Source organism: Linepithema humile, chromosome 7 (assembly GCF_040581485.1).
Source record: "Linepithema humile isolate Giens D197 chromosome 7, Lhum_UNIL_v1.0, whole genome shotgun sequence".
Lineage (NCBI taxonomy): Eukaryota > Metazoa > Arthropoda > Insecta > Hymenoptera > Formicidae > Linepithema > Linepithema humile.
In genome coordinates this window covers 8195655-8219979 of record NC_090134.1, presented here as the reverse complement: position 1 = coordinate 8219979, position 24325 = coordinate 8195655, and the positions used below count along the sequence as shown (strand labels likewise).

At 49.6% G+C, this 24325-nt stretch overlaps 1 protein-coding gene across 5 annotated transcripts in view; it reads left to right on the top strand.

Moving 5' to 3' along the window:
- sv (shaven) overlaps window positions 1-24325 on the top strand; it is a 154951-nt gene that overhangs the window by 49892 nt on the left and 80734 nt on the right. For 4 of the 5 annotated variants that reach the window (XM_067359862.1, XM_067359865.1, XM_012373231.2 and 1 more), the window contains 2 exons: window positions 11654-11959; window positions 15453-15482. In XM_067359862.1, the coding sequence (XP_067215963.1) occupies window positions 11758-11959; window positions 15453-15482 (232 nt within the window). In that variant the 5' untranslated portion in view covers window positions 11654-11757. The remainder of the gene's footprint in view (window positions 1-11653; window positions 11960-15452; window positions 15483-24325) is intronic. The other variant, XM_067359863.1, reaches the window with a different exon arrangement.

Below are 24325 nucleotides of genomic sequence, written 5' to 3'. Positions count from 1 at the left end.
ACGGATCTCGCAGGTCCGGCACGAACATGCGTTCCACGTTTACCGTACCACGTACGTGAACCGGTGGCGTGGCCGATCCGCAGCGGCGACTCGGAGCGTAACGCACGTGTGTGCGCGTTGATCCGCGTACATCTGCATCGCTGCGGCGCGCATCGGCGCGTAAGTGTGTATATATGGTGCGGGATTACCGGGCCGCCCTCGCAACAGATAGAAGCGCTTATTTCGCTCACGACGTAAGCTTCGGGCTGTTAGGCGTAGCGCGGAACTCCTCTCGCGGAGGTGGAGGTGGGCCGCAGTGCCGGAGTTGACTGAACTGATAAATAATCGATCGGTCAGATCGATAGAATTAATCGAGCCTTTAATTCATTACCCATGGAGGATTCTTTGTTTTTTTTTTTTTTTTTTTTTTTTTTGCTACACGTCTGGCATGTATTTCTCTTACTCTCGTAAAAAAAGAGCAACAGCGTTCCGAAAAAGACCGTTATAACTGCAAGTTATAAAATAGTGAAAGGACCGGCGAAAGCAACGAGATCGGCAGTTTTTTTTTCCGTCCGCGTGACGAATCCGCGCCACGCGTATAACGCGCTGGAACTGCTACCTCGGCTGCGACACTTGACGGATGCCGAAAGCCTCCGTTCAAAGGCGGACATCCCGTCTTCTTTCTTGCGACCGGCCGCTCCGGTCTCATCGCAAGTAACTCGGCGGTTTTGCTAGCGTGCTTATGACGAGAAGAGAAGAATCTTCGGCCGGCGCAATTGATCCTGGCGTTCTCACTTTTCCGCAAAGTAACCGCTTCTTCGGAAATAGTTGCCGCCGAGAGAGTGCATCGTGATCACCTTCTTTCGTTAAACGCCCCGAGTACAATAAGCCGACCTTCTTTAAACTTGCCAAAGAATTTAGGTCGAATACAATGAAAAAAAAATATCAAAAGAATGAGAATCTATTTTTATTTGCCTGCGATATGAAGCATGGTGGAATGATAATAATTATTGTAAAATTTATTACTAATTGGAAGCAATTTTAATTCTGCTATTTTATTAAGAAATGAAGAAAAATTCTATTAGTTTTAACATTGATATTATTATTGCCGCATTAGTTTGGATGGAATTTAATTCTTGAGAATTCTTAGTATCAGAAAATAGGGAAGTGAAATTAAATTAGCATAATATCTCTCCCATGATGTTAGGCATGGCATGCAGAATGGGATCAGATTGCACCGGCAAGGATAACTTTACTGCTTCCTATTCGCGAAAATAGCCGGCCGGCGGCCGACAAATCGCGGAGTAACAGAAATGATCGACAAGCCGGGGCCGGCATTCTTCCTGGAGGCCCGGGCAACGCCGATCATAGACTACATATCGGCGCGCGGCGAAGCAAAGTCGGTCATCATCCACGAATCCAGTTACTTCGCGGCGCGCCGACCGGCAATCGATTCGTCTCCGTCGGGCATAACCGATCCGCCGAGCTATCGGGACCTTCCTGTATTTAGGCGCGTCGACGTTTCACCTGTATACACCTGTGCCCCCGCGCCGCGGACGAACGCGTAATACGTCCTCCGCTCTGTATCTCGGACGTCTTCGTTTATGAATGAGACGTTTCACGGGCGCGCGGCATCAAGATTGGTCACGTCCGACCGTTTCTCTCTTTTTCTCGCTCTCGCCCTCTTTCTCGGTTCCTTCCTCCTCGATCGGCGGCTCTTGATCGTGATTCACAAAGATCACGACGGGTCGTTCCAGCTCTCGACCGAGATGCGCGCGACACGGTGTCCCCTCTTTCTTTCTCTCTCTCTCTCTGTCTCTCTTTCTTCCTCTCGTGTTCGATTTTATTTTACCTTTCGCTCACCTTCCGCGCCGACAGTTTTCTCTTATTCTCGTCACCATTGTACCATACCGCGCCTCCGCTGATAGAAGAACCAGGGATACAGGTGTATAGATCGATATTAGTTTCGTAGACCGGTACAACCGAAAGGGGAGGGAGGAGAGCGAGAAAGCCGATTATGGCAGAGATGGACAGAGCGGCGACAAAAAGTGAGCGATGCCTGCGGTGGACGACTTTCCCATGAAAAGGGGTGGAGGACGCGGGGGCAGGATGTGCCAGGACCAATCAATTGTACACGCCGGTCTCCTTCTTCTTTCCCCCGCTCTTCCGCCCCGCTCGTCACCATTTTTCTCTCTCCGTTTATCTTCGATTCTCGCCCTTCGATCGGCGCCGCTGTTTTCCTGCCGGCCGCTTTTCTGCGATCGACCGCCCCATAACGCCTACACTGTGCGCGAACCGCGTCTTTCCCAGAGTAACGATTACGCCGAGAGATTATTTCACGCTTTTAATGTGTATCGATCTTTATTTTACGCTCTTAACGCATATCCATCTTTGGTTTCTTCTCGTTCGACCGCCGCGATACTCTATCATCTCGCTAATGCTTTCGTAACGAGTGCGCATCCTCGGCTGATCGGAAATACGCCGATCGTTTTAATCGTGGAGAACAGCTACTAATGTAAGAGTCAAGCGCGATTTCGATTTCGCGCGCAAACAACTTCCGAGACGCAGCAACAACGCGACGTTGTCTCCCGCGGCCCCGCGCGGCGCAGTTATCACGCTTCGTATTCCGCGCGCGTCCGCTGCTTAGTTGCCGTCTGGTTTCCCGATCGAGGAATCGTGAAAGTGTAAGAAACTGCGCGGCAGCGACGGCGGTGGTTATCGGCCGCGTGATCGGGAAAAATGCAAGGTGGCACGCGGCCTGGACCTTCACTCTGACTACAACGCGAGCGGCGGCGGCGGCGGCGAGCTCGCGCGCAGGGTGGGCGGACTAGCGGAGAAGGCGACTGCACCGGCCAACCTGGACTGGATTGGCAACCTACAAGACAGACCCGCGACGTCGTCGCGATTCTCCGAAGGCGCCACGCGAATATCGGAAAAGAGACGTTCGGATAGCCAACGATTCTCGTCACGTGTGCTGATAACGTTGAACGCGTTCGACCTTCTCTTGGATAGATTAAAACAAGGCCAGGAGTTCGTAGGAAATCGTTAATGAGATTTAGCATTTTTTTTCACCGCTGCTCGCCAACGGTTTCGTTTGTCCGCTAATCCCGAGGGGAATGCGCAAGCTATTTTTTATCGCTAATAGAAGTTGAAAAGGTACTTAAAGTATAAGAATTTTCTTGGCGCGCGTATGGCTTATAGTGTGTTGTCGCCCCGAGTCTCTCGAGTGGTATACATAAGTCCGGACGGCAGGAAACGATTGCGCGAATCAAACGGATAGATTTTATCCCCGCGAGCGGGATTTTGTAACGCTCTCAATCTGGCGCGGCCCCTTAGCGTCGCTCGCGATATTAGCGCGAACACAAGTGGAAGCTGTAAATTGTGCTAAAGACCGTACTTATGCGATACTTATGACAGCCGCTGGACACGAGCTGCCGGCGCGAGTCGCGCTATAATCTTCGCCAAGGGTGTCACGAGATGCGGCGTTAATCGTTTTACGTCCCGCGTTTAATTTCTTCCTCTTAGAATCACGGCTCATTAGCCGCTCTTAGCAATCGTTAATACGTGACAATCCCGCGATATCGTTCGGCATGATTTACGGGCTTGTTCGGCCGTGTTCGTGCGCACATTATTCGGCATACGATCGCTTGCATTCCGATGCGAGTGCGCGTGCATCCATCCGGGAAATCCACCGAGGACACGATCGTTCGACGATAGACACCGCCGAAGGAAGGAAGGTAGAGACGGTCGGCATCGGTCCCCTTTTCCAAGGGAAAACGCGCTAGTGCGGTGTTACAGTTAGACATGTGTATAATTCAGCCGATTATATACCCGATCGCGAATGGCGATTGTCGTGACGCTCCAGAGAAAAAGAGAGAAAGAGAGAGAAATCGCACAATGAATTTATCGATTATACGACTCGGCCCTCGTACCGGTTTACCGTTAACGCGCGTGGAGAGGCTTCGATAAAAATCGAGCACGCCTCGACATCTGCATGACCGAGACGAATGATACTTTCTTACGGCGCTAGTTGCATTTTTCACATTTTGGAGTTCCTCTGGCATCGATAAACAGAAATACATAAATAAACAAAAGAAATCGGTTTTAATTAGCGATAAAAAATTTTAGAAACATTAATCGAGAAAGGTGATACGGTGAATAATAGCAATAACGATAACAAAATTCGCATTAATAATGCTACAGCGCGGCGCACTCATAATTCGTATTATTCTAACAAAACGCCGACTCGAGATCGAAGTGCGCTAACGCAGGATTCCGCACTTTCCGCGCGCGACGATCGAGATTACTCAGCACAGCGCGGAATTTCGCGCGACCGTCTGGTCGGCTTTTCTATATTCACGCACGATCGTCGCATCAGCATCGCGCGCTCTGGCTCGAATCGTATCCCGCGAGCGTCGCGGAGCAGGATGACTAAAAAGCGGTGCTGTTGTGGCGGTCGCGTCGGCCACGTTTAATTCCAACTTCCTCTTTTGCCGCCTTCGCGTAATCGCGATCGCGGCCACCTCTCCCGTCACCTACACCTCCCTCGATCGCCTTTCCCCTGTCCTGCCCTCCGTGTCCTAATAGGCAGGCTCCCATCGAGAGAGTGCCGAGTGCCGGAGCGACCGAGCCGACCATTACGCGGCTAGATGGCCGATTCGATAGACGATTGACTTTGTAATTATCAAATGGCGGTCGATTAAGGACCGCGCCGCTGATTGATGGCCGTGCGTAACCACACACGCCGCGGTGCCGAGGCCTTTTTGCCGCGCGCGCGCGCGCGCGCGGCTATTAGCGCTTCTAATGATCGGGAATTACGCGGATCGATGATATCGTCCTGTTGCGAATCGGAGGAAAGTGAGCGCGATATTGCTTCGGCTCGACCGGCAGCCTTGCCGCGGCTCACCAACCCCGGTGTCGTCGACGAACCATTTCTCACTTTAACGGCGTTCAGTACATCGAGACGTGTTTGAAATCCACGCCGTAATTTCAGATATCTAATGAGCGAAAACTTTTTGTACACCGAGTAATATAAACATTATTGGAATGGCAGTGCGCTTGTACGGTTTAATAATTCTATAGTTTAACGTAAAAATTTATTGAACTTCTTAATTATAAAATTAATTAAAGCATTCGATCTTTTAATAATCTTTTAATAATAAAAATAATATCCCTTCGGCCAAACGCGCCTGGCCATTGTGGATAGAGATATTTCGAGGCCACGGAATCGGTAAGATGAGGGAGCGGATAATCGCGGCAACCGGTATTTATAGGGAATGTAGATGTAATCGTCGATCCCGGGACCCGGCTCGAACGGACGGGAGGAGGACGCTCCGTTACCAGATGCGGCGGCTGATCGTTGCACCGATGGCGGTGGGATGCACCACGGTACCTGTTACCTGCTACCTCGTGCTGCATGACGCCGGACGGGCCGAAGGGAACGACTCGGGATTAGCCCGACGGTGGCGCGTGCCATCGCGCGCGGCCACAGGTGGCTCTTTAAAACTCACTTATCCGCTTCCCCGCGCGGTCGCTCTTTTGCCGGATGGAAAACCGGAATCGGAAGCTCGACCCTCGCGAAGAGAAAGCGAGAGAGACGATCGGTATTCTTTATTTAAGAGGATCAGAACGTTATCGCAACAGCCAGCGTATCTTCTTTTTTCAAGTGCGAAACATGTTATGTAAAATCCGCAGGAATTCAAAGTAGTACATGACAAATAATATCGATATCGGACACCGAGTATAATTGCGTGCAATAATTTACGCGATCGCCCGTGCGATTTCCTGTATCTCTTATTAGATTTCCTATTCGCTGTCGACAGCGGCGCAACGTTGTTTCGAATTAAATAGACTGTGTGCGAGATAAGCGACGCAGCGGCGCGCTAAAGAAAAGACGAAATCGCAGCTTTAAAGCAGTGCCGTCTTCCGGTGGACGACGGTGAGCTTTATAAATTAAAAGATCCCGAGTACTGTTAGACGTTGCAGGAAACCTCAGCTCCCGCGATATCAGTTCTTCTCGATATGTCATTCCCCTCGCCACGCTGCTAGGAAACAGGGAAACTGCACGCTCGGCGAATCGTTCACGGTTCTGAATTCACAAGGCTGGACTCGTGGCTAATTGTAATAAATATCTCGCGCGCGCACATATACGCGATTCGCGAGACTTAACTGTATGAGGGATAACGTGTCGGATATATATCGTTGCCCGGTTCTCTCCTCTTTCGAAGAGTGCGGACTTGCATATCCCCGACTACGGTTCACGATCATATATATCCCGGCGGGACAGCCGTACGCAACAAGCAACAAGCTACTACTTTATTGCAGGTGACTCCGGTTGATACTCACTTACCCGTCGTCGTCTCGTGTTCGTCTCTTTGCGGCGGAAAACCGGAATTGGAAGCGCGATCCCCGGTTGAGCCAATCAAGCTACGGGCCCCTCATCGAGCCCCGTAGAAATAGGGATCCTGCATGCCTCCTCCTCTCGCGTGCGAGCATAAGAATCGCCGTGTATCTCACTGTCTTACCGTTATGCGCCGATCGTATTCAAAGGCGAACTTATCGGCGAGTTTACCGTGCTCGCGTGCACGTTCATTCGTTCCATTATAATATATCTAATACGCTCGCGGTTTTATCTCGGGACCCGCGCACGTGCGTTAACTTCTACGCGTCATAGAACAACCGCGCTGCAGCGTGCTTCAGAACGATTTCGCGGTTGCGGCAATAAACGTGTCCGTGACTTTAACGCGAAATCGCGTTTCTTTATTACCTCAATTTATCCTAATTATCTCTCGTTGCCTCCAGATATCGATACGCAACGATATCCTGTTACACTTTGCAATCGCATTTTTCGTACACTTCCTAAAAAATAAAAAAAACATTTAATTGCAAACGCAAATTTCACTGCGGAAAAAATGTATGCACGCCCGTAACGCAACGTATTGAATGTTAATCGAACGCTTTTCTTTATACGTTTCCTCCTCCGGTTCTCCCCTCCCGCGGCTCGTGCAATTACAACCCTTGAAATTGCAGTGCATTGCAAGAGGAGGCCTGTCCGCAAAGAAAACAGTATCCGCGCTCACCTGTTACACCCACGCCACCGCCGTCGTCGTTGCGGCGGCGGCGGCGGCGGCGGCGGGATATCGAGACATTCGCGCACGTACGGACACGCAAGGGAGCACGTTAATGGCACGTGCCACAGGTGGTTCTTCGAAAGTCACTTATCCACGAAAGCCGCACGTCTCTTTCCCTTTTACTCGGCCGGCTGGCCGCCGCTCTCGCCGCAACTTATATTTACCTACATACGTTTCTCTCTACGACGGTGTCTCTCCCGGACCTCCGCCAACAACTCCGGAGAACTGGTATTACTTGACCCGGGCTGCGTGTGCGGCAGACAAACCGCCGCTGTCGGTTGGCGGGTAACGCAACGCGCTGTCAGACACGACGGCCGAGTGTAAACGCACTTGCGTTCCCATGTGGGCTGCTCTCTCGCCATGCTCCAGTAGGTTCGCGAATTTTTCTTCATTAACAAAACACCGCGCCACGGGATTGTCGAACGTCGTGGCCTGCTGCTCCGTATCAGCATTGGTGTACCACAGTCGATAACGATGCTCGGCTTTTACGATTGACTTTTGATATCGCGCTTGGAGAAGGAGATAAACAGCATGAGGGGGACATGTGTAGTGGAAAAATTTCTTAGATAGAAATAGTGAATTGTGGTATAATAAAAAATTTTTTCAGATTTAAAGACGTCAGTGCGATTTCACATTTCAGTAGGAAATAACCAATTAGCGATGAAATTTCGCGTTTTATGACGACCGTGCCGTGGCAATAATGATCATGTAGGCGTAACAGGCGGTTGACTAATGTTTACGAGGCGCGCTGCACACCGGCATTAATGTAGATATATGCGTTTGTGATTTGCTGGTGTGCTGATAGAACGCGAGCGCTCGTACGCAGTGGCCAAGTACGGGTAATGGGGTTAATGAGTAAGAAGAAAGAAAGATATACCTTCTTGTCGCTTGAAAGTTCGATTAAGCATGGATAGCCCTTGTGGTAAACTGCGTCCACCATAGGTGCCTTGGCGTTAATCTATTCGAATGCATTAATGGATGCGAAGTGGCACAAAAGACAGCTTTTATGTTTACAACAATCATTGGCCTCTTCGTCTTTTGTTTCCAACAAAAATATTTGTCCTTTGGAATTTTTATCGGCATTTTTATTATAAAAAAAAGACGAAGAAAAAATAAATCGTGCCAATTTTTCTCTATCATCAGCGATCTATTTTAAGTTTTCGTCTCATTCAGCGTGAGAAACGCGGAAGTGCAAAAATTGCGTACGAATTGCTCTCGCAAATCTGCGAAAATCGCGAAGATCGGTCGGCATTCCGCATCAGCGACTCCAAATCAGATTAATAAACATGACGAGCGATCGAGGCGCCAGTCTTCCCGCGAAAACTGGACTTGCCCCATCGAGTGATAGTCGATATACACGGTTGAGAAGAGCTTCCCAGGATTCCACCGCGGATTCCTGACGGGAGTGTTCGTTTATGAACCGAGAAGTTACATAATGTATCGACGTTTTCGCGTGAGAGTCCGAAGCCGTTTCGCCGATTCTCTCAGCGGACACGCTGTCCCGTCACGAAGACCAACGTGCACACAGCAGAAAGTGTACGCACCTACGCTTCTTCTTCTTTGTAGATATTCACGCCACTAAGAAAGAGAAAGAGAGAGAGAGAAAGAAGCGCGGCTAGAGTTGTTCCGCGCTCGAGCAATTTCTTGATGCATATTGTCACGCGTTGTTAAGCCCCGAGAGCACCGCCATTACCGGCCAGTTGGGGAATCGACGCTGAAGCGAAGGCAGAAGAGCGAAGGCAGGAGGTGCTGCGGAAGGTAGCTACACGTTCCACCGGCTACTGCAAGTCGCCGCAGCGCCGGGCTGCAGCCCCGACTAAGCTAGACCGCCGAGCATCGCCTCGGACCATTACTGTTTATGTAAGAGAGACTTGGGAGTGCGCCGTGAATATCGCCCCTTCGCTCCTTCTCTTCGGAATAACTCGAGACGACACGTTCGGCGAGTCGTGAATATCTCGATTTCGGTATCGTCGTCGATTAATAATTCGACGCGGCTGCATCGATCATAAATCTTTTCATGCACGCGCGGGAGATGCATCGGGAATAATACGATGACTAATGTAAACGGCGACTGCGATAAGGGAAGTTATTTTATTAGGTTGATTAAGCTGATTTCTCCGACAAACGCGAACGCTCCAGTTGAAAGAAAATTGCCTCGAACAGATCGATGGCCGGTTATTTATCTTCGCGGGGATCTCCGCGGGGTCATCCTCGACCACACGCGAGATGCGCGTCGATCGCGTACGCGAACGCCGCGGTACGGAGCGTTTTCTGCGTCCGTTTTCTCCGACAGTTACCGGCCGTCCTTAAAACATGCATCGTACGTGGCTGCGGGTCCCGCGGGCGGGGGCCCCGTGAGAGGGCTCAGTTAGTGAAGTACGCGGACGTTCAGGGCGGCCGTAAACAATGGTTTTAGCGAGTGCGTATATGCCGTGGAGCGCTGGTGGCCGACTCCCACGGTTTACCGGGACGAGTCTCCTTCTCTTTCTCTCTCTTTCTAAGGCCGGTCTTTACGCGTACTTTGGCCGTCTACGACTCACCCACTTTGCTTTACTTAAGGCCCGTTCGCGGCCTCTGAGTCGCTCCACCGCCGCCCGCTCCCGCCGAACGATCATCGTTTGCCTCTTACCTGACGTTTACTCGCCACGGCGTGCTCTCGCTGCATTCCATCCTCCATTAGGAGGGCCCCGCGCGCTAGTAGCACGAGCCCGAGAGGAACGGGGTCCCGCCAGGAAAACGCGATGCTAAACAATCATCCCTCTCATTGCCAATAAGCTGAACGTCAGAGCTTCTACATTGTAAAGAATCAACTCCTCATCTTTTCTTGCCGCGAGAAAATGCCTGGGAAATTGAGAGCGTGATTTCTTCCTCCGCTTTTGCTTCTTCGCCAGGTTGAAGCTGACATTCCCGACTTGCACCGTTGAAATTAGCGTGTCGAGCGATTTGATTTGATTGAGAATCCACGAAGATTGCTTCGAAGTGTTAAGAAGGAATTATTTGAAACTAGTGAAGCATCTTTGTGGAATTTAATATAAATCAAATAAACGAAAATACCCATTTTCACACGTTTTGATGAATTTGCATTATTGTAAATATGCTCTGTTAATTATCTTGATTTTCGAAAACTGCGAAATTATTATTTTGAATATAATACAGCGACTTTACCGGTAGTGACTCGCGTTTGAAGACGGTCGACTTCCTCACGCAAATTAGAGCCTGTCGCGGTTTTAATCGCCGACGGGAGCACAAAGACTCTCCCGTTGCTGGTGGACAGTCGTTGACCGCAGACGATGACCGTTCTCGGGTTCTCACTCCCACGCGTTATGAGATCCGCGATGTTTCGCGATGTAAAACGGCGGAACGCGGGAGCAGCTTCGAATTTCACGGATGGCCGCCCGATGACGATTGGTGCGCCCGAGACTGTTGCCTGTCGACTAAAACCTCGTCTCTTCCCATACACGCGGTAACGTAATAAATGTCTGCGGGAACAGGAAGAAGTTATATACAATATTTTCATCCGCTCCGAAACGCTTGATATTATACATTCGCGAAACGCAACAGAATATCAGCGGAAAATGCACAAGTATATGCGATCGAGCGGGAGACTATCGCGATTGCAAGCGAGCCGAAACATTTTCATGGAGAAATGCAACCATGATTAATAACGGGCGCTAGAAATTAACTAGAGCAGGTGGTCGCGCGCCTTACGACAGCGGAAATATTGCCGAGCCGTCCGATAGAAGAGCTTGATAAATAGATCGCTGTAATCCAAGACAGAGGCTTGCGTTTCCCGCGCAGTTGGCCGACGACGCGCTCTTTTTTTTTTTTCCGTCGCGGCAGCTGCGGCGCGCATCGCGGGGAATCGTAATCGTCCGAAACCTAGACAATGCGCCGGCCCCATCGAAACGATGGAAAAACGGCCCCGACAGCGTGGACGAAATTACGCTCCATTCATCCTTTCATTCATTCGTAGGTATCTTACCTTGCGTACGTCCTTCTAGCCTGCTCCGCCAGTCTAGCGCTCATCCGTCGTCAGTGTGTCGCTCTCCGGTGGCGGCCTCCTCCTCTCGATGTAATAAGCAAAAAAGATCACCCGGCCAGACCATTACGTAGAGAGAGGAACGAAGAAATTATCTACTCCGCGCGTAAAAAGCGTGGCAAAGGCAATTCCATCGGCGGTTGGACCACCGAGACTTATTTTTGTGGTCCGGCCTGCCGTGCGCGGGATTTTCTCCGTCCCTTTCTCTCTCTTTCTCTTTCTTTCTCTCTCTTTCTCTCTTTCTTTCTCTTTCTCTCTTTCGTCGATCGCTATGCCTAGATCAGCTCGGGACTTTGTCTACAGTATTCTTGCACCATTGATTCGACTGACGAGTCACTGACCGAAAATCCGTGCCCGCCGCTCGACGCGGGAATCCACCAGCCGCGCCGTCGTCTCCGCCTGCGTCTTCGCAAGAAATGTCGACCACGACGAATCACGCGAATACGTGAAATTTTGATATCTTTTTCGGATTATACTAATCGAATTATTTGTTCTTCTTTTTCAGAAGGCGACGTGGGGTTGAACGGACGCCTCGTCCGACTCGGCGAGGTGCTGTTCGAGGTAGAGAGGGGTTACGAGAGGAGAGGGTTGGAAGGAGAGTGGCGTGCTATGATCAGCATGGAGCTTCCGGCACACGCGACGCAGCATGGTGCCCTACATCTGGGGGTCGGAGTCGGGGTCAATCCGGGTGACCCAGCCGGAAGTGCCTTAGCCGCCATTCACCCGCATCCCCAGGACCCTCTGGCTCTTCATCATCACAATCACGGCGCTGCGACACCCGGAGGTATGCATGAGGAGTCCAAGAAAAAACGTATGTTTCTTCTTACGAATCCATTTTCCTTTATTACGTAGAATATTAAGGCGATTGTCGCAGGAAGGAAATCGGCTCAAGTATAAAATTATTCTCAATCCTAAAAATCGCTATAAACAAAATAAATAGAAACAGTTCCTGTGATAATCAATTTATTTATTAATATTTACATTATAATTCTTTAACTGAATATGATATGCTGCAATTGCTGCCTTTTTCGTATCATTGATCAGTATTGCAGTAATTCTTGACCCGCCGCAATCGATAATTACCTCACCTTTCGATATCGCTCACCGACATTGTTCCGATATCGGGAACAAGACAACGTACGCACCGATCGACGCACGGCGCGACAAGGACTAAACGCGAGCACGGTGCGCAGCCGATAGGAATGTAGCGGTCGCAAAAAAGTGCAGGCACGTGCCTCACGAAGTACTGGTGATAAATCTTCGTCTGCGCACGGCGACGCTTCTATTACCGGAGAATCCGTGCGCGCGTGCAACGATGACGATGCATCACGTTTGCTGAGTCAAGTTGGAATTCAGGAATCCGTCGAACGCGTGCTTTTTCGCGATCCCCTCGGTGTTCGCGCGTTTCTTGATCTCGCGATGATCGATTGGACGGATTTCTAAAATGCGAAATTCAGACGACAGTGCCGTTTCAAATTGCGGAAACGATTGGTTGTGTGTAAATCGTATTAATTATCTCATATTAATTAATTATATTCATGATATACGACGCATCTTCTCAGTCCCGATATCTTGTACAAGACAACTTGGTAAACGCATTACTCGCCGCAAATTACCACGCTTCTACGCGCGATCATCAATATTCTCGAAGCCGCGAATTGCGCACGGAGGCGCGTTAAACACTCAAAATGCAAAAATCCACATTCCCGCACCCGGCATTACCTCCTGCCGTTTATCATCATTACCTCGCTGCAAACCGCAAGCTTATTAAATCCCGTATCGACAGCGCGCATCCGTCGGCGACGCTGCGTGCCGGGCGGACACCGCGCAATGATTCCTTCATCAGAGACCGCCGCAACGAGACTCTCGCGTGAAAGAGCTCCTTGTTCCGTACGGAACAATCGAGTTAGCTGAACTTGCTCGGCGCTCGTCACATACGGGAATCTTTTCGAACTCGCATTCGCACAGACGCACGCTTATATACATACGCGCGACACACAGGCGCCAGAATCATCGTTTTAGAAGCGGTAGTTTCTTCCTTGGTGGGCGATCGTCGCGCGCACAGATATATTTTCTAACACACGCACGAAACATGGACACGCCAGGATCATCTTCGTAAGCGGTAGTTTCTTCCAACCGACTGGTCGCGTCGATGTAGCAGCTCGTTGTCTTCCTTCGTCCTTCTCGTTCACGTGAATGTGTATGAGTGTGTGCGCACACATGATGCGAAGAGAGTGGTGCTGGTTAAGGAAGATGAAAGGCCGCCGCCATGGCAGCAGCCAGTGACACGGCATGAGCGACCACGAGGTCGGGGGAGGAAGAGGGACGGGCAGAACGAGAGAGAGTCAATCGGGGATCGTTAAATCTAATGATATCAACGTATTTGACAGAAGGAGAACCGCGGATCAATTTTCGGGGCCACACGCGCATCGTTATTTCGTATTAACGACCGACTTGTCGAGTTTCTGCGTAATTTCGTACTCGCGGCGACCTTTTCCTAGTTCGACCGGACGACAAATACGTTTTTAATTGCATCTCTGAAACCACCACAGTCGCGTCGCTTTACCCGCCGAGCGCGCAGACAGCGGATTCTGATTATCTTTAATGGTGCGTAACCACGCCGCGGCATTAATTTGCAATTAATGCGTACCTGCGTGCGCGCCGTCCGTAGATCACGCAACATGAAACGTAATGAATTATATGGTTTATTGACCCCGCGACGTAAATAGTCATTTCAGCTCTCGTCGCGAGAGAGATCGGACCGTCGTCCGGCCCGCTTTGTTTCGATTTCCCCCAGTCGTGACTAATCGCCACTCCATTCAGATCCGGACTCTCCGTTGTTCGACAATCGAAAAGTCCGCGCTATTTAATCGGCTGTACAGCGATACTGCAGAAAGCGTAAATAAAGCAGTTTTTTTTTCGAAACTGTCGAAAAGAAAGTGATCTTCTAGAAGCAGCACGGAGAGCGTGAAAAGTTTCGAACGCCTAAATTTAACGAACATGCAAAAAAAAACATCTGTCTAAACCCACACCTTTCTCCGACAGATTATACGCCAATCTGGTGCGACTTATTACGCAAGTTGTACGCTGGTACGTTTGACCGCTCGACGTTCTAGACGATCTATTTAGCAATTCGTATTAATATTCAATAATTTTAATATTCAAGAATGCAGTGTTACATGAAACGACTTTAACTTTTAATTACTATCTGCCTCCTGTGCAACGCGTATTTATAACTATTTACATATGGGACTGCAAGTGGTATCGATTACTCGTGTCACCGCTCTAATAAATTCATAATAGTACATTTTTTCTTTTTGATGTTATAAAAGAAAAGGGACAGATCTTACCGTTGTTTCGAATCGTCGCACGATTCGATGTTGGTTTAAATGCGCGTTATTATCGAACGAATAACACATACCACGCTTTAATCTCCTCACGAAAGTTATTCTTTCCGCTGGATGGACGCGCGGATCGCTTATGGGGATTCCCAGCGCGCCAACCCCTCTGCGCGGCAGAATGACTGGCAGCATCTAATATATTTCGCATCGCGCGCCATACACGAAAACGCGTTTCACCACACGTGCGCGTGTATGCAGTACGTGTGCGCTGCCTGTTGCCCATAGGAGAGCATTCGGCGGTGAGATAGCGGCGGTTATTTATGGGGTTAAATAAAGGAACGCTGCGCGATCGCCGCGATACCAGAGTCCGGCGTACAAATAGGTTGCCGTGCAGGTTGCTATCGCTGGCGCGCGTTGCGAGTCGTCATGATCCGCGGTAAACACGCCTGAATCTCCCTTCGCGAGGTGCAACCATCCGGTGCCCGCGATAGCCTATCGGAGAGTCGCAGATCTTACACGATGAGGCTTCCGTTCTCGATAGATTTATACTCCCTGATACGCGATGTTTAGAAATGTAAAATTCCCGTAATATTATATCGCGCCGAGAAGAGGAATTTAAATATATTCACGCGCAACACGTATTGCAGCAGATTCTCCGGAAGCGTCGTCAGCGCCTCCGTACTTTGTATCAGAATATTTCATTTATTGCTCCTGCTGTCAAACTGCCATCGAGCGTGTTGATTATAATTCAAAGAACGACATGACGTACGATTACAAGATGTAATATATTTTAATTAACACGCGACCAGGCTCCGTCGCGAGTTGAACGAAGAGAAAATGAACGCGAGCGGCGTTTTTGCATGATTCGTTTCAATGTACACACACGATTCCTTGATATCTCGATCACGTATCCCGCCAGATTTCAATTTCAAGTCTTAATTCTCCTTTTTCTGTTTTAAACAGATGACGGCGGCCACGGGATGAACCAGGACGGTGAGTGAGATTTTGATTTTTACATAATTATAGTCCCGCGAGACGGGCAATCCAGTTCTCAGCAGCGCGCTGAGATATTCCCTTGGCATAGTGCTTGAGATTAGGTTGACGGATGGGCGATCGCGCGAAAAAGTTGCGCCAAGAAAATGCGCTGCGTGGACAAGTGTTTACCGCGTTCCGTTATCGATACGCATCGCGTTCCCGTTACAATCGACGTGGATAATTAAATACGGAGTGAGAAAGTTATCGGAACTGTCGGCTGTCGCTTATCGCGATCGATCGCGCGAAATCACCAATTATCCCGATACGCGTCCTTACTCGCCGCCACCTCTCGAGCCGCGACACGGAATCATCCGTAATGATCCGATCGGCGATCGATAAACGCCGGTTACCCTCCGCACTTATTAATAATCCGAACTGCACGCGCCAACGAGCTTTATTACCCGAAATCCATAAAAGCGATAAACGATCTAGCGCGCACGCCTTCGTTATCAGTGTTACAAATGTTTAATTGGCCGCGCGATTAAGAACCGTAAGAGATCGCGACTCTGCAATTTACGATGATACATCGCGCGCCTAGCCTCCTTTATTACTGAATTAGATCTGCATTAGATTTTAATTCACTCAGCTGTCAGCTGAGATCGCGATCGCGCGGACCGGTGAGAACAGCTCGCTTTGTTCAACGTCGAAGCGAGCGCGTTCGGAATGCGTGCGAGCCCGCGCTCGTTCTTTTTCGAGCATGCGGTTCCGCGCGCGTGTTAAGTATGTCTCGATCGTTTTCCATTTCGCGACTCTTCGCGGGTCAGACGGCGGATAGAGCCGAGAGGATACCCCGTCGACGGGATCTCCGGCATCGCCGCGCGCGATGTTCGCGTATAATTTATGCCGATGACTTACACGCCTCGCCGCGGTAGGTGGGAGACCGCGCCGGATGGTAATCACGAGTTTAAAGGGTAAACGATCGCAAGGTGTTGGGGCTCCGGCGTGGGGCCCCGTGGGCCCTGCCAGCGCGCTCAATATTCAACAGGTATTTACATTCGCAAATTGTTTACGTCAGCCCACGATGAAATCTGTCAGGGTTTCGTTCCGTCGGCAGCTCAACGGAGTTCTTTCTCTCTCTCTCTCTCTCTCTCTCTCTCTCTCTCTCTCTCTCTCTCTCTCTCTCTGTCTTTCTCTCTCGTTCTTTCTTTTCGTCTTCCCGTCTCTCTTGCGCGTCCTCTCTACAATATTCATCTCTGTTCTCGCTTTCCTCCCACACGATCCGGCGAGAGGCATACAAGGAGAAGGAGGCTGTCTTCTTCCCGCGCAATCCGCCCTTGCCCTCGAGGCGGCGCGTAATTACATCTGGATATTAATCAAGCGTATGTCGGGAACGAACACGGCGAGATCTTGATTTTCGTCCACCCGATCGCGCGGGTATCGTTTCGATATCTGTCAGCGTAAGCGAGCGATCGCTAATTTAGTGAGCGTGTCTATTTAGCGGCGTTTAGTCGGAAATTAATTAAACGGCGCGTAGAGACGGCTGCAGCATTAACACGTTAATCTGTTAAGATTCAATCATTTTAGTTTGATATATTTACACACAAAAAAAGTTAAAAATGTTTTTATAAATTAATATTTAGAATTTAAGAGTTTATTTAATTGGTGCATTTTTCTAATGAATTAATTACCACGCGTGTCGTTGTTGCTGAGCGTGTTTTCTTTTAATTATCTCTGAATTATCATCGTTCTTTGTCGTAAAGCGCAGAGATTAACAAGATCCGTGATTTTCTTTCTCCGTGTATAGCGCGTTTGATACACAATACGGTACCTCCCTCGTGCACTTTACACGTAGTGTGTACCTTTCCGCGATTTTTCAGCCCGCAAGATCGAGGCTACAGATAAGTCGCGCGCCGGTCAAACGTTCGTTCAGCGCAAAACCAGTTTACTTTCCTTAATGCCGGACGATTACGCGGACATTTAGAAAAAAAAGAGTGCCGCAACCTGCAACGAGCCAATCCGCCGCTTGCTTCAACATCCAAATCGCGTCGATCGCTTAAGAGTCACTCGGACGGCGGCGATTTAGAAACAGCGCACTTCACGCAGAATTCCAAATATTCCGATGCGCGCATTCTACTCTCGTGACGGAGAGACTAAGCCGTATTTTGATAACGCAAGTGGAAGATGCGCTCGGTGTAATCTCTTCTCTCGAGAAGCGGTTCTCCGATCCGCAGCGGCATCCGCGCGCAGTTTACGCTCCTCCTTTCTCGGATCCTGGGAGACACGCGCACGGCGGTGTACGTTAACGTTTATCGCCGGTTATTAATACGACGCGGATTACGCGGCCGTAAGTAACGTCGCGCGCAATATACACATACCTGCGCCTGTGCGGTTACGCCGGCCGGCCCGGTCCTAATTATAGCGTAATACAAGCGCAATCGTACGCCGCGGCTCCGGGCGCTTACGTAATCCCGCGATAATGCGGTTCTACGCGAGTACCAGCGCGCTCGCGGAGCTGCATTCACGCTAAAGCGTAAGGCCGCATACCTCGCCTACCGATGGAAGCGTTCGCCCCTGTTCGCGGTGAGACTCACTCGCCGGGGTGAGGCGGCGTTATCTCGTCCGTCGGCATAATGACATCAGGCGCGCGGATTTTTGCCGGAGAGTCGATGGCGATAACATCCGGACGCGGTGTCTTCCGACAACGGTGATGTTGAGTCGCGGTCTTAACACGGCAACCGCTCGTTTGCCGGTAGATTGTCCGCTCGTACATTCGGTGACGTGTTCAAGAAGAGATAAACGAGACGCGCGACGTTAGAGATATATAATTGCACGAAATTACGCGCGCGACGAGATTTCCGTTGTTATTAAGACTAACGCCTTCGCGCTGAATACGTTTGCACTGCGCGCGCGCGCAGCATTATAATTAAAGACACGGTTTTCCAGACGCGGATCTCGGCACTCGAATGGAACCGCACTTGAGATCTATGATCGATGCAAATTTCAATCGTTTCGAATGTATGGCTTTCTCTCGTTTTCCGCTCAGCTTCGTAAAATTCAGAAATTTATATCTCAAGATCAGAAAATCGTCAAGAATTAATTAATTGAGATTAAACTTCTAGATAAACTTATCTTGAAACTAGTTAAAAATTAGCATGATAGTGCTCGGCTCACGAAGTTAAGAGTCATGCTTCGAATATGATTAGATTAGTTGAAATTGGAATTAACGGATTCAGACTGGAATTAATTAGTGGATTAATTAAATGTGCGCATTACGCAAAATTCCAGTCAAAAATATAGACTAGCCGAGACTCGCTTAGTCGCGTTTAAATAACACATAAAGAGCAGCTTAACGAGCTGACATATCGTCGGCTGAATTCACAGATATTATCTGCTTGATTTGATTGCACGAATGCAGGTACGGCCGCGACGATGTCTGTGCAGCGCCGCGGCGTGCTCGCCGAGCAGCGTGCTCGGAGAGATGCCACCGCCCCGAACGATTCAGGAAGCGAGGTCAGCACCCTGCCTCTTCCTTTTCTCCCTTTCTCGCTTGTCCCGATTAGCCGGGAATACAGCCGGCCGATAGCATCGAACCCGCCGCGCCGCGAGTAGCCACGGCGATAACGCGCTATCGCAGCTCCCGCGGTGAATCACCGAATGCACTTCGAAAGGTCATAATATTCTAATGCATCTCTGTTATCGATTCCCCACCTGCTTGGCGAAGCGGCATTGGCACGGGCGCGCGGGAACGCGTGATTAACGACGCAAAGCGGATAGTAAATTGTACTGGGCGATATTTGAGTTATTAATTGCGCGCGGCAGCCGCGAGGAATTTCGGAGCGATGTATCGGTAGCTCTACCTCGGAATATTTTATACCGAGACGCGAGATACGAGCGAGATATGAACACGGATTTATACGTTACGCGAGAAAAGTGATCGTTTCGCTGTTTCCACTTGCATTGATTATCGGATAAATGCAGAAACGATTAGAATTTTTTTCGAAGCATCGCATTTACTTTGATCATCATCGAAGAAACTTTATAGAAGAGCAATGAATGATTAACATAATAAATAATTAATAACGAAAAAAAAATTAATGAAAATGGAAATGTATTCAGTATTTAATATGCTATGTATGTATGAGCTTTTTTTCAAAACATTCGAACGCATTCACACGATATGCCAACGTTTTTACGACACGGGATACTTATAATCCGCCACTAAGAGCATTCCTCAGCGATACAAAGTAATACGGCCGGTTCAAACGAGCTCGCTAATCAACAAAACTGTTTCTACCGACTGGTATCTGATGCACACGTTACGCGAGAGAGCCGCGTGTACGCGTGTATATGTTTTATTCGCCTCTCTCGCATAAGTGGTACGTACAGTACCACGCCCGCGCACGCGAGAACCCGCTCGACAGAACGAGAAAGATACGGAGAGAAAGAAAGAAAGAGAGAGAGAGAGAGAGAGAGAGAGAGAGAGGGGGGGGGGGGAAGGTGCGCGCAAGACGCACTCGGCGAATGATTTGTATTGCTAAATAATCAGCGCCAGTTGTCTCTCGAGCAGTTAGTTTAATGACGACCGCGGGGAAGAAGTGAGCGAGAGGGGAGCGAGAGAAGAGAGGCGAGTTATAATACGTAACGCATACTCCGCGCCGGCGGAGAAGTCAAGAGAGGCTTTCCTATCCCGATCGTGCCGTCGCGCGAACTTCAACCGGCGATCGCATAATTCCCCCGCCAAGCTATCGTACGTCCGATATTTCAGTATCGAGAGCGTGCAAGTAAATCGGAGAGTATGTGTGTATGTGTCTGCGCGCGCCGGCGGGACAAGCGTTGCTCAATTGGAATTCCATCGTCTGCACTGTCGATACTGATTATAGAGAGAGAATATATAAATACATATTTTTCTCTCTCACTTAACATAAGGTGACTTGCGATATTTTTGCGATGATAAAAATGCGAATTGCGAGATGAGTCTTGATTCTACTCAATCGCGCAAAATCTTGACAGCGATATTCGCGACGGATCATCAATAAGCTTCTTTGCACCGCGCTGAAATTCGGCTGCGAATAAATCGACGAGCGCGACTTGCCGACTCGCCGGTACACGGATCGAGATTGCGCGGAGGTGGCCTAGGATTCCGCTTCGCGGACTTCTTCCTCTCTTCCTACGGCTCCAGCACGTCGAGACGCTTGAGATAGAATCGGTACAACTCCAGGTGTATATACGGAGTCACGTGTGTAGCCCGCCGCGCTGGTTCCGCCGCCGCGTGTGTATATCCGACACACGTATGTATCCTTGTACACAGACGAGGGTGTGGCTGCTCTCTGCGCAACGGTATCATCGTAGGTGCATACCGGTCATCGGGACCGAATTCTCGTTGCATTTCGTCGATTGTAACCTTTCGAGACACCTGTGTTTACGCGACGTAGGAAGCGCTGCCAGATAGCGGAGTCGGGTATCACGACTTCCATAAATTTTCAGAGTGGAGAAGACTGACAATAAGCGCAACATGACATTCTTAACATTCAATGTACTGGCGCGTTTCTAAAGTGCAGCCGTCCGTAGTTGGATACCATAACATTTTTCGTCAACACAATAATTTTCCACTATAACAGTGTAATGCGACTCCGTAATTTTCCCCGAGCTCCAAAAAAGTTGCCAACGACGGACGTTTTCCAACGTAGTAGTTTCATTCGCGCGAGCTTTCCGCAGTGATTGCTATTGCCGCCGCGATTCCGTCTCGTCTATGAGATTGCCGGTTACCGGCGGCGTGACTTCGTCTCTCGAGGTGTAAGGCCCCACTTAATTCGAACCCCCCGGGTCCTTGCGCGTACCTTCGTTTAACCCGCGTTAACGCTCTGCTGACGCGCGGTCGCGTTTGTGTGTACGAACGCGTACATGCACGCCGCTGCCGCGACCGGTACCTGCTTCCCCGCCAATGCAAACGCCGGTTCGTAATGCTCGAGTACCGCGAGTAGTACGCGGATACTTGCGCAAACAGTCAGAGGAAGTGCAGTTGCGAGATCAACCGGCCGGTGAGCGAGTCAGAATGTATATTTGCTATTGAAAATGCGTGTTGTATTTTAACGGTTTCGCGCTTTGAGTTGCACCGTATTCTACGTCCGTCAGAAAAATTTCTTCTTTACAATCGCGTTTTGAAATTAACCAGTCTTAGAGAACTGAATGTTTTTTCTTTAATATTTAAATTGAATGATGATGAAATCAGTATAAAATTATTACGAAAAACTGAATTGCATGCTAGCAATTAATTTTCGCACATTGTTCGAAACAATAATGCTATATAAAATTAATAATATTAAATTCAGAAGTCACAATTGTGCTTTCACAAAGTAGGCATATGCAAAATTAAGGAATAGTACAGCACATCTGTTTCCAAATAAAAAAAACCGCGAAGAAGGAAGGAAGGAAGAAAAGCCACCTGTGAAAAGACGTTTTCTGCGGGCGGATGCCAGCACACGTGCGTAGCCATTGATGAGAGTCGGCGGGGCGGGGGTGGCGGTTCGATCGTGCGTAACAAGCTGTTCGGTAGTCGTGTTCGCGGACCTTTTACGGATTGCGTGTTGCGTGCCGTTTTTAACGAGCGAGCAAAAAGTCCCGCGGAGGATACCTCTCGCATTCGCCCGCCCGGCGTCTCGATCATTATCGGGCGCGAAGAGATAAAACGATCGCTACGAGGAGAGACCCTACCCGGGCCGAGAAGTCAGCGTCCCGTGTTCTCGGAGATACATTCGCTCGCGGCCGGGAGATTAATAATTATCGAAGTAGTCGTGAATGCTAATGGTTTCTGCGGACTCTAGAAATAGTCCGCGGAATCTAGGTTCGTTGGCTTCCTCGCGTGGAAGCTCGACACTGCAGCATCTTTTTAACTCTCCCGATTACTCCGGGCAATTCATATGCGTTTAACTAATCTATCAATAGTCGAATAATTATTTTTTATACGAATGTTTTGATTATTTTGGAAATTGTGCGCCGAAGGTTCATAAAAGGAAAATCTTGAATAAAGGAAAAACTTTAATATCAAGATGAATAATTAAAATGATTTTTTTATCTTCATTATTTTTACATGTCGCGTCCTAGAAATTAGAAATTCACGTCTTGCGAATTAGAAATCACCTGTAAGTATCGCGAAAAAATCCGGAAGCATCGACGACGCGCGGAAGGTGTTTGCGGACGTTGCCCAGCCGCATAATTATTCGCTACCGTCTCGACATTAACGCTAATTACACGCCCTGCGCGCACCAAGTGCGTCGTTCACGCGGATGCATGTAATCCTCTTCTGCGAATTTCCGATCGTCTTATTGTTATTAATAAGCTGCAGAACCGCCTAGTCGGTTAACACCGGTGACGGAAGTCGAACAGGTTTGTCTCGAAACCTGATTACTAATCATGTTAGACGTCTACTCTAAAATTTTTCAAAACAAACGCTCCTTTTAAAGAGAGGAGAAAACGCGGGCAGTGACACAATTGTTTCTAGCCCTTTCACAACGATCATCATTTAATAATTAATAGATGATTAATTGCGTTGATATTAAAGCCCCAATAGCGAAAAAAATCTTTTCAAACAAATTCGCGAATTTGTAAGCGCTTTTCAGCGTAAATGTATCTCTTTTATCAATTGTTGATAATAATATACATCGCGCCGACCGGCGTGCAATTATCGCTCAATCGCTCTAAAGCAGCCCGATCGAAAGCGAGTGCGTATTCGGCACATGCCGCAACATCTTCATGGCGGTCTCTCCGGACGCCGGGGTTCTCCGAGTCGTTGGTTGCCGGTTCAGAGCCGGCTGGTCAGCGGAGTAGCCTGTGGGGCGCCAGAGCATGACGCCATTAACGTAACGAGGCCACACGTTGCACCCTCGCGAGCACTGAACTATATCAGCCCCGAGTGCCTGCGCCGCGGCGGTGCGGCAATCGACTCCTAGACCTAGACCTCCGTCGAGAGTGCCTCGGTATCCCCGCAATTGCAGGCCCGACCAAAGGATAACGTGTGTACGGTTCGCCGGTTCGTCGAATGCATCGATGCCGATCGAGATCGTTCGCCGTAACCGCCAATGACGCGAGGACGGTGTCGGTTGCGTCTGTTTACAGGCGGGAGCACACGTGCGTGCGGTACCACGTGAGCCGTCCGGCTGTTCCCGCCGCGCGTGGTTTTTCCGCTTCAACTGATTACGAACTGGTTTTTGATCATCCAACCGTTGGATCGCGCCGCACGGAGGTATCCAGCCGTCGCGCGTTTCTTCCGCCGACAGGTCGTTCCGTCCGCGCAAGGTTCTCTGTCGCGCCCGATCATCGAGAACGCGGACGTCGTGTTGACAGTAAGCGACGAGTGCGTTGATGTCGTGTCGAATTAGTTTCGGCTGTCTGACTGTCCGCGAAATGAAGACGTTACCGCGCGCAATATTTCTCGACAATTAAGACCGACGTTGAATATAATCGGAACGGACAGCGTAGAGTTATCGTAGCGATGGAGGTAAAATCACGGCGATGTACCGGTTCCATCGACATCACCGGAAGCGGGAACAAGCGGCGAGGCTAGGGGTCAGGCGCGGGTCGGCTCGACATGCTCGCAACAAATCAGCGACGGAATCAAAAGTACGTGGCTTGTCTCGCAGTCGAATTACGGTAAATTAGCGGGAGTAAAGAGCCAGCGCCAGCGAGCGCGGCAGGTACCTACATCGAAGAGAAGTCGTACGGGACGGACGGATGGACGGATGGGCAGGGGCAAACATAAATTAAGATGGGGGACTGATTATGAGGCGAGGGCAGGCTATCATTATCCGAGCCATCGTGACCGGTCGACCCTGCAGCAGCCGCGGCTGCTGAACACACCGCGCTCG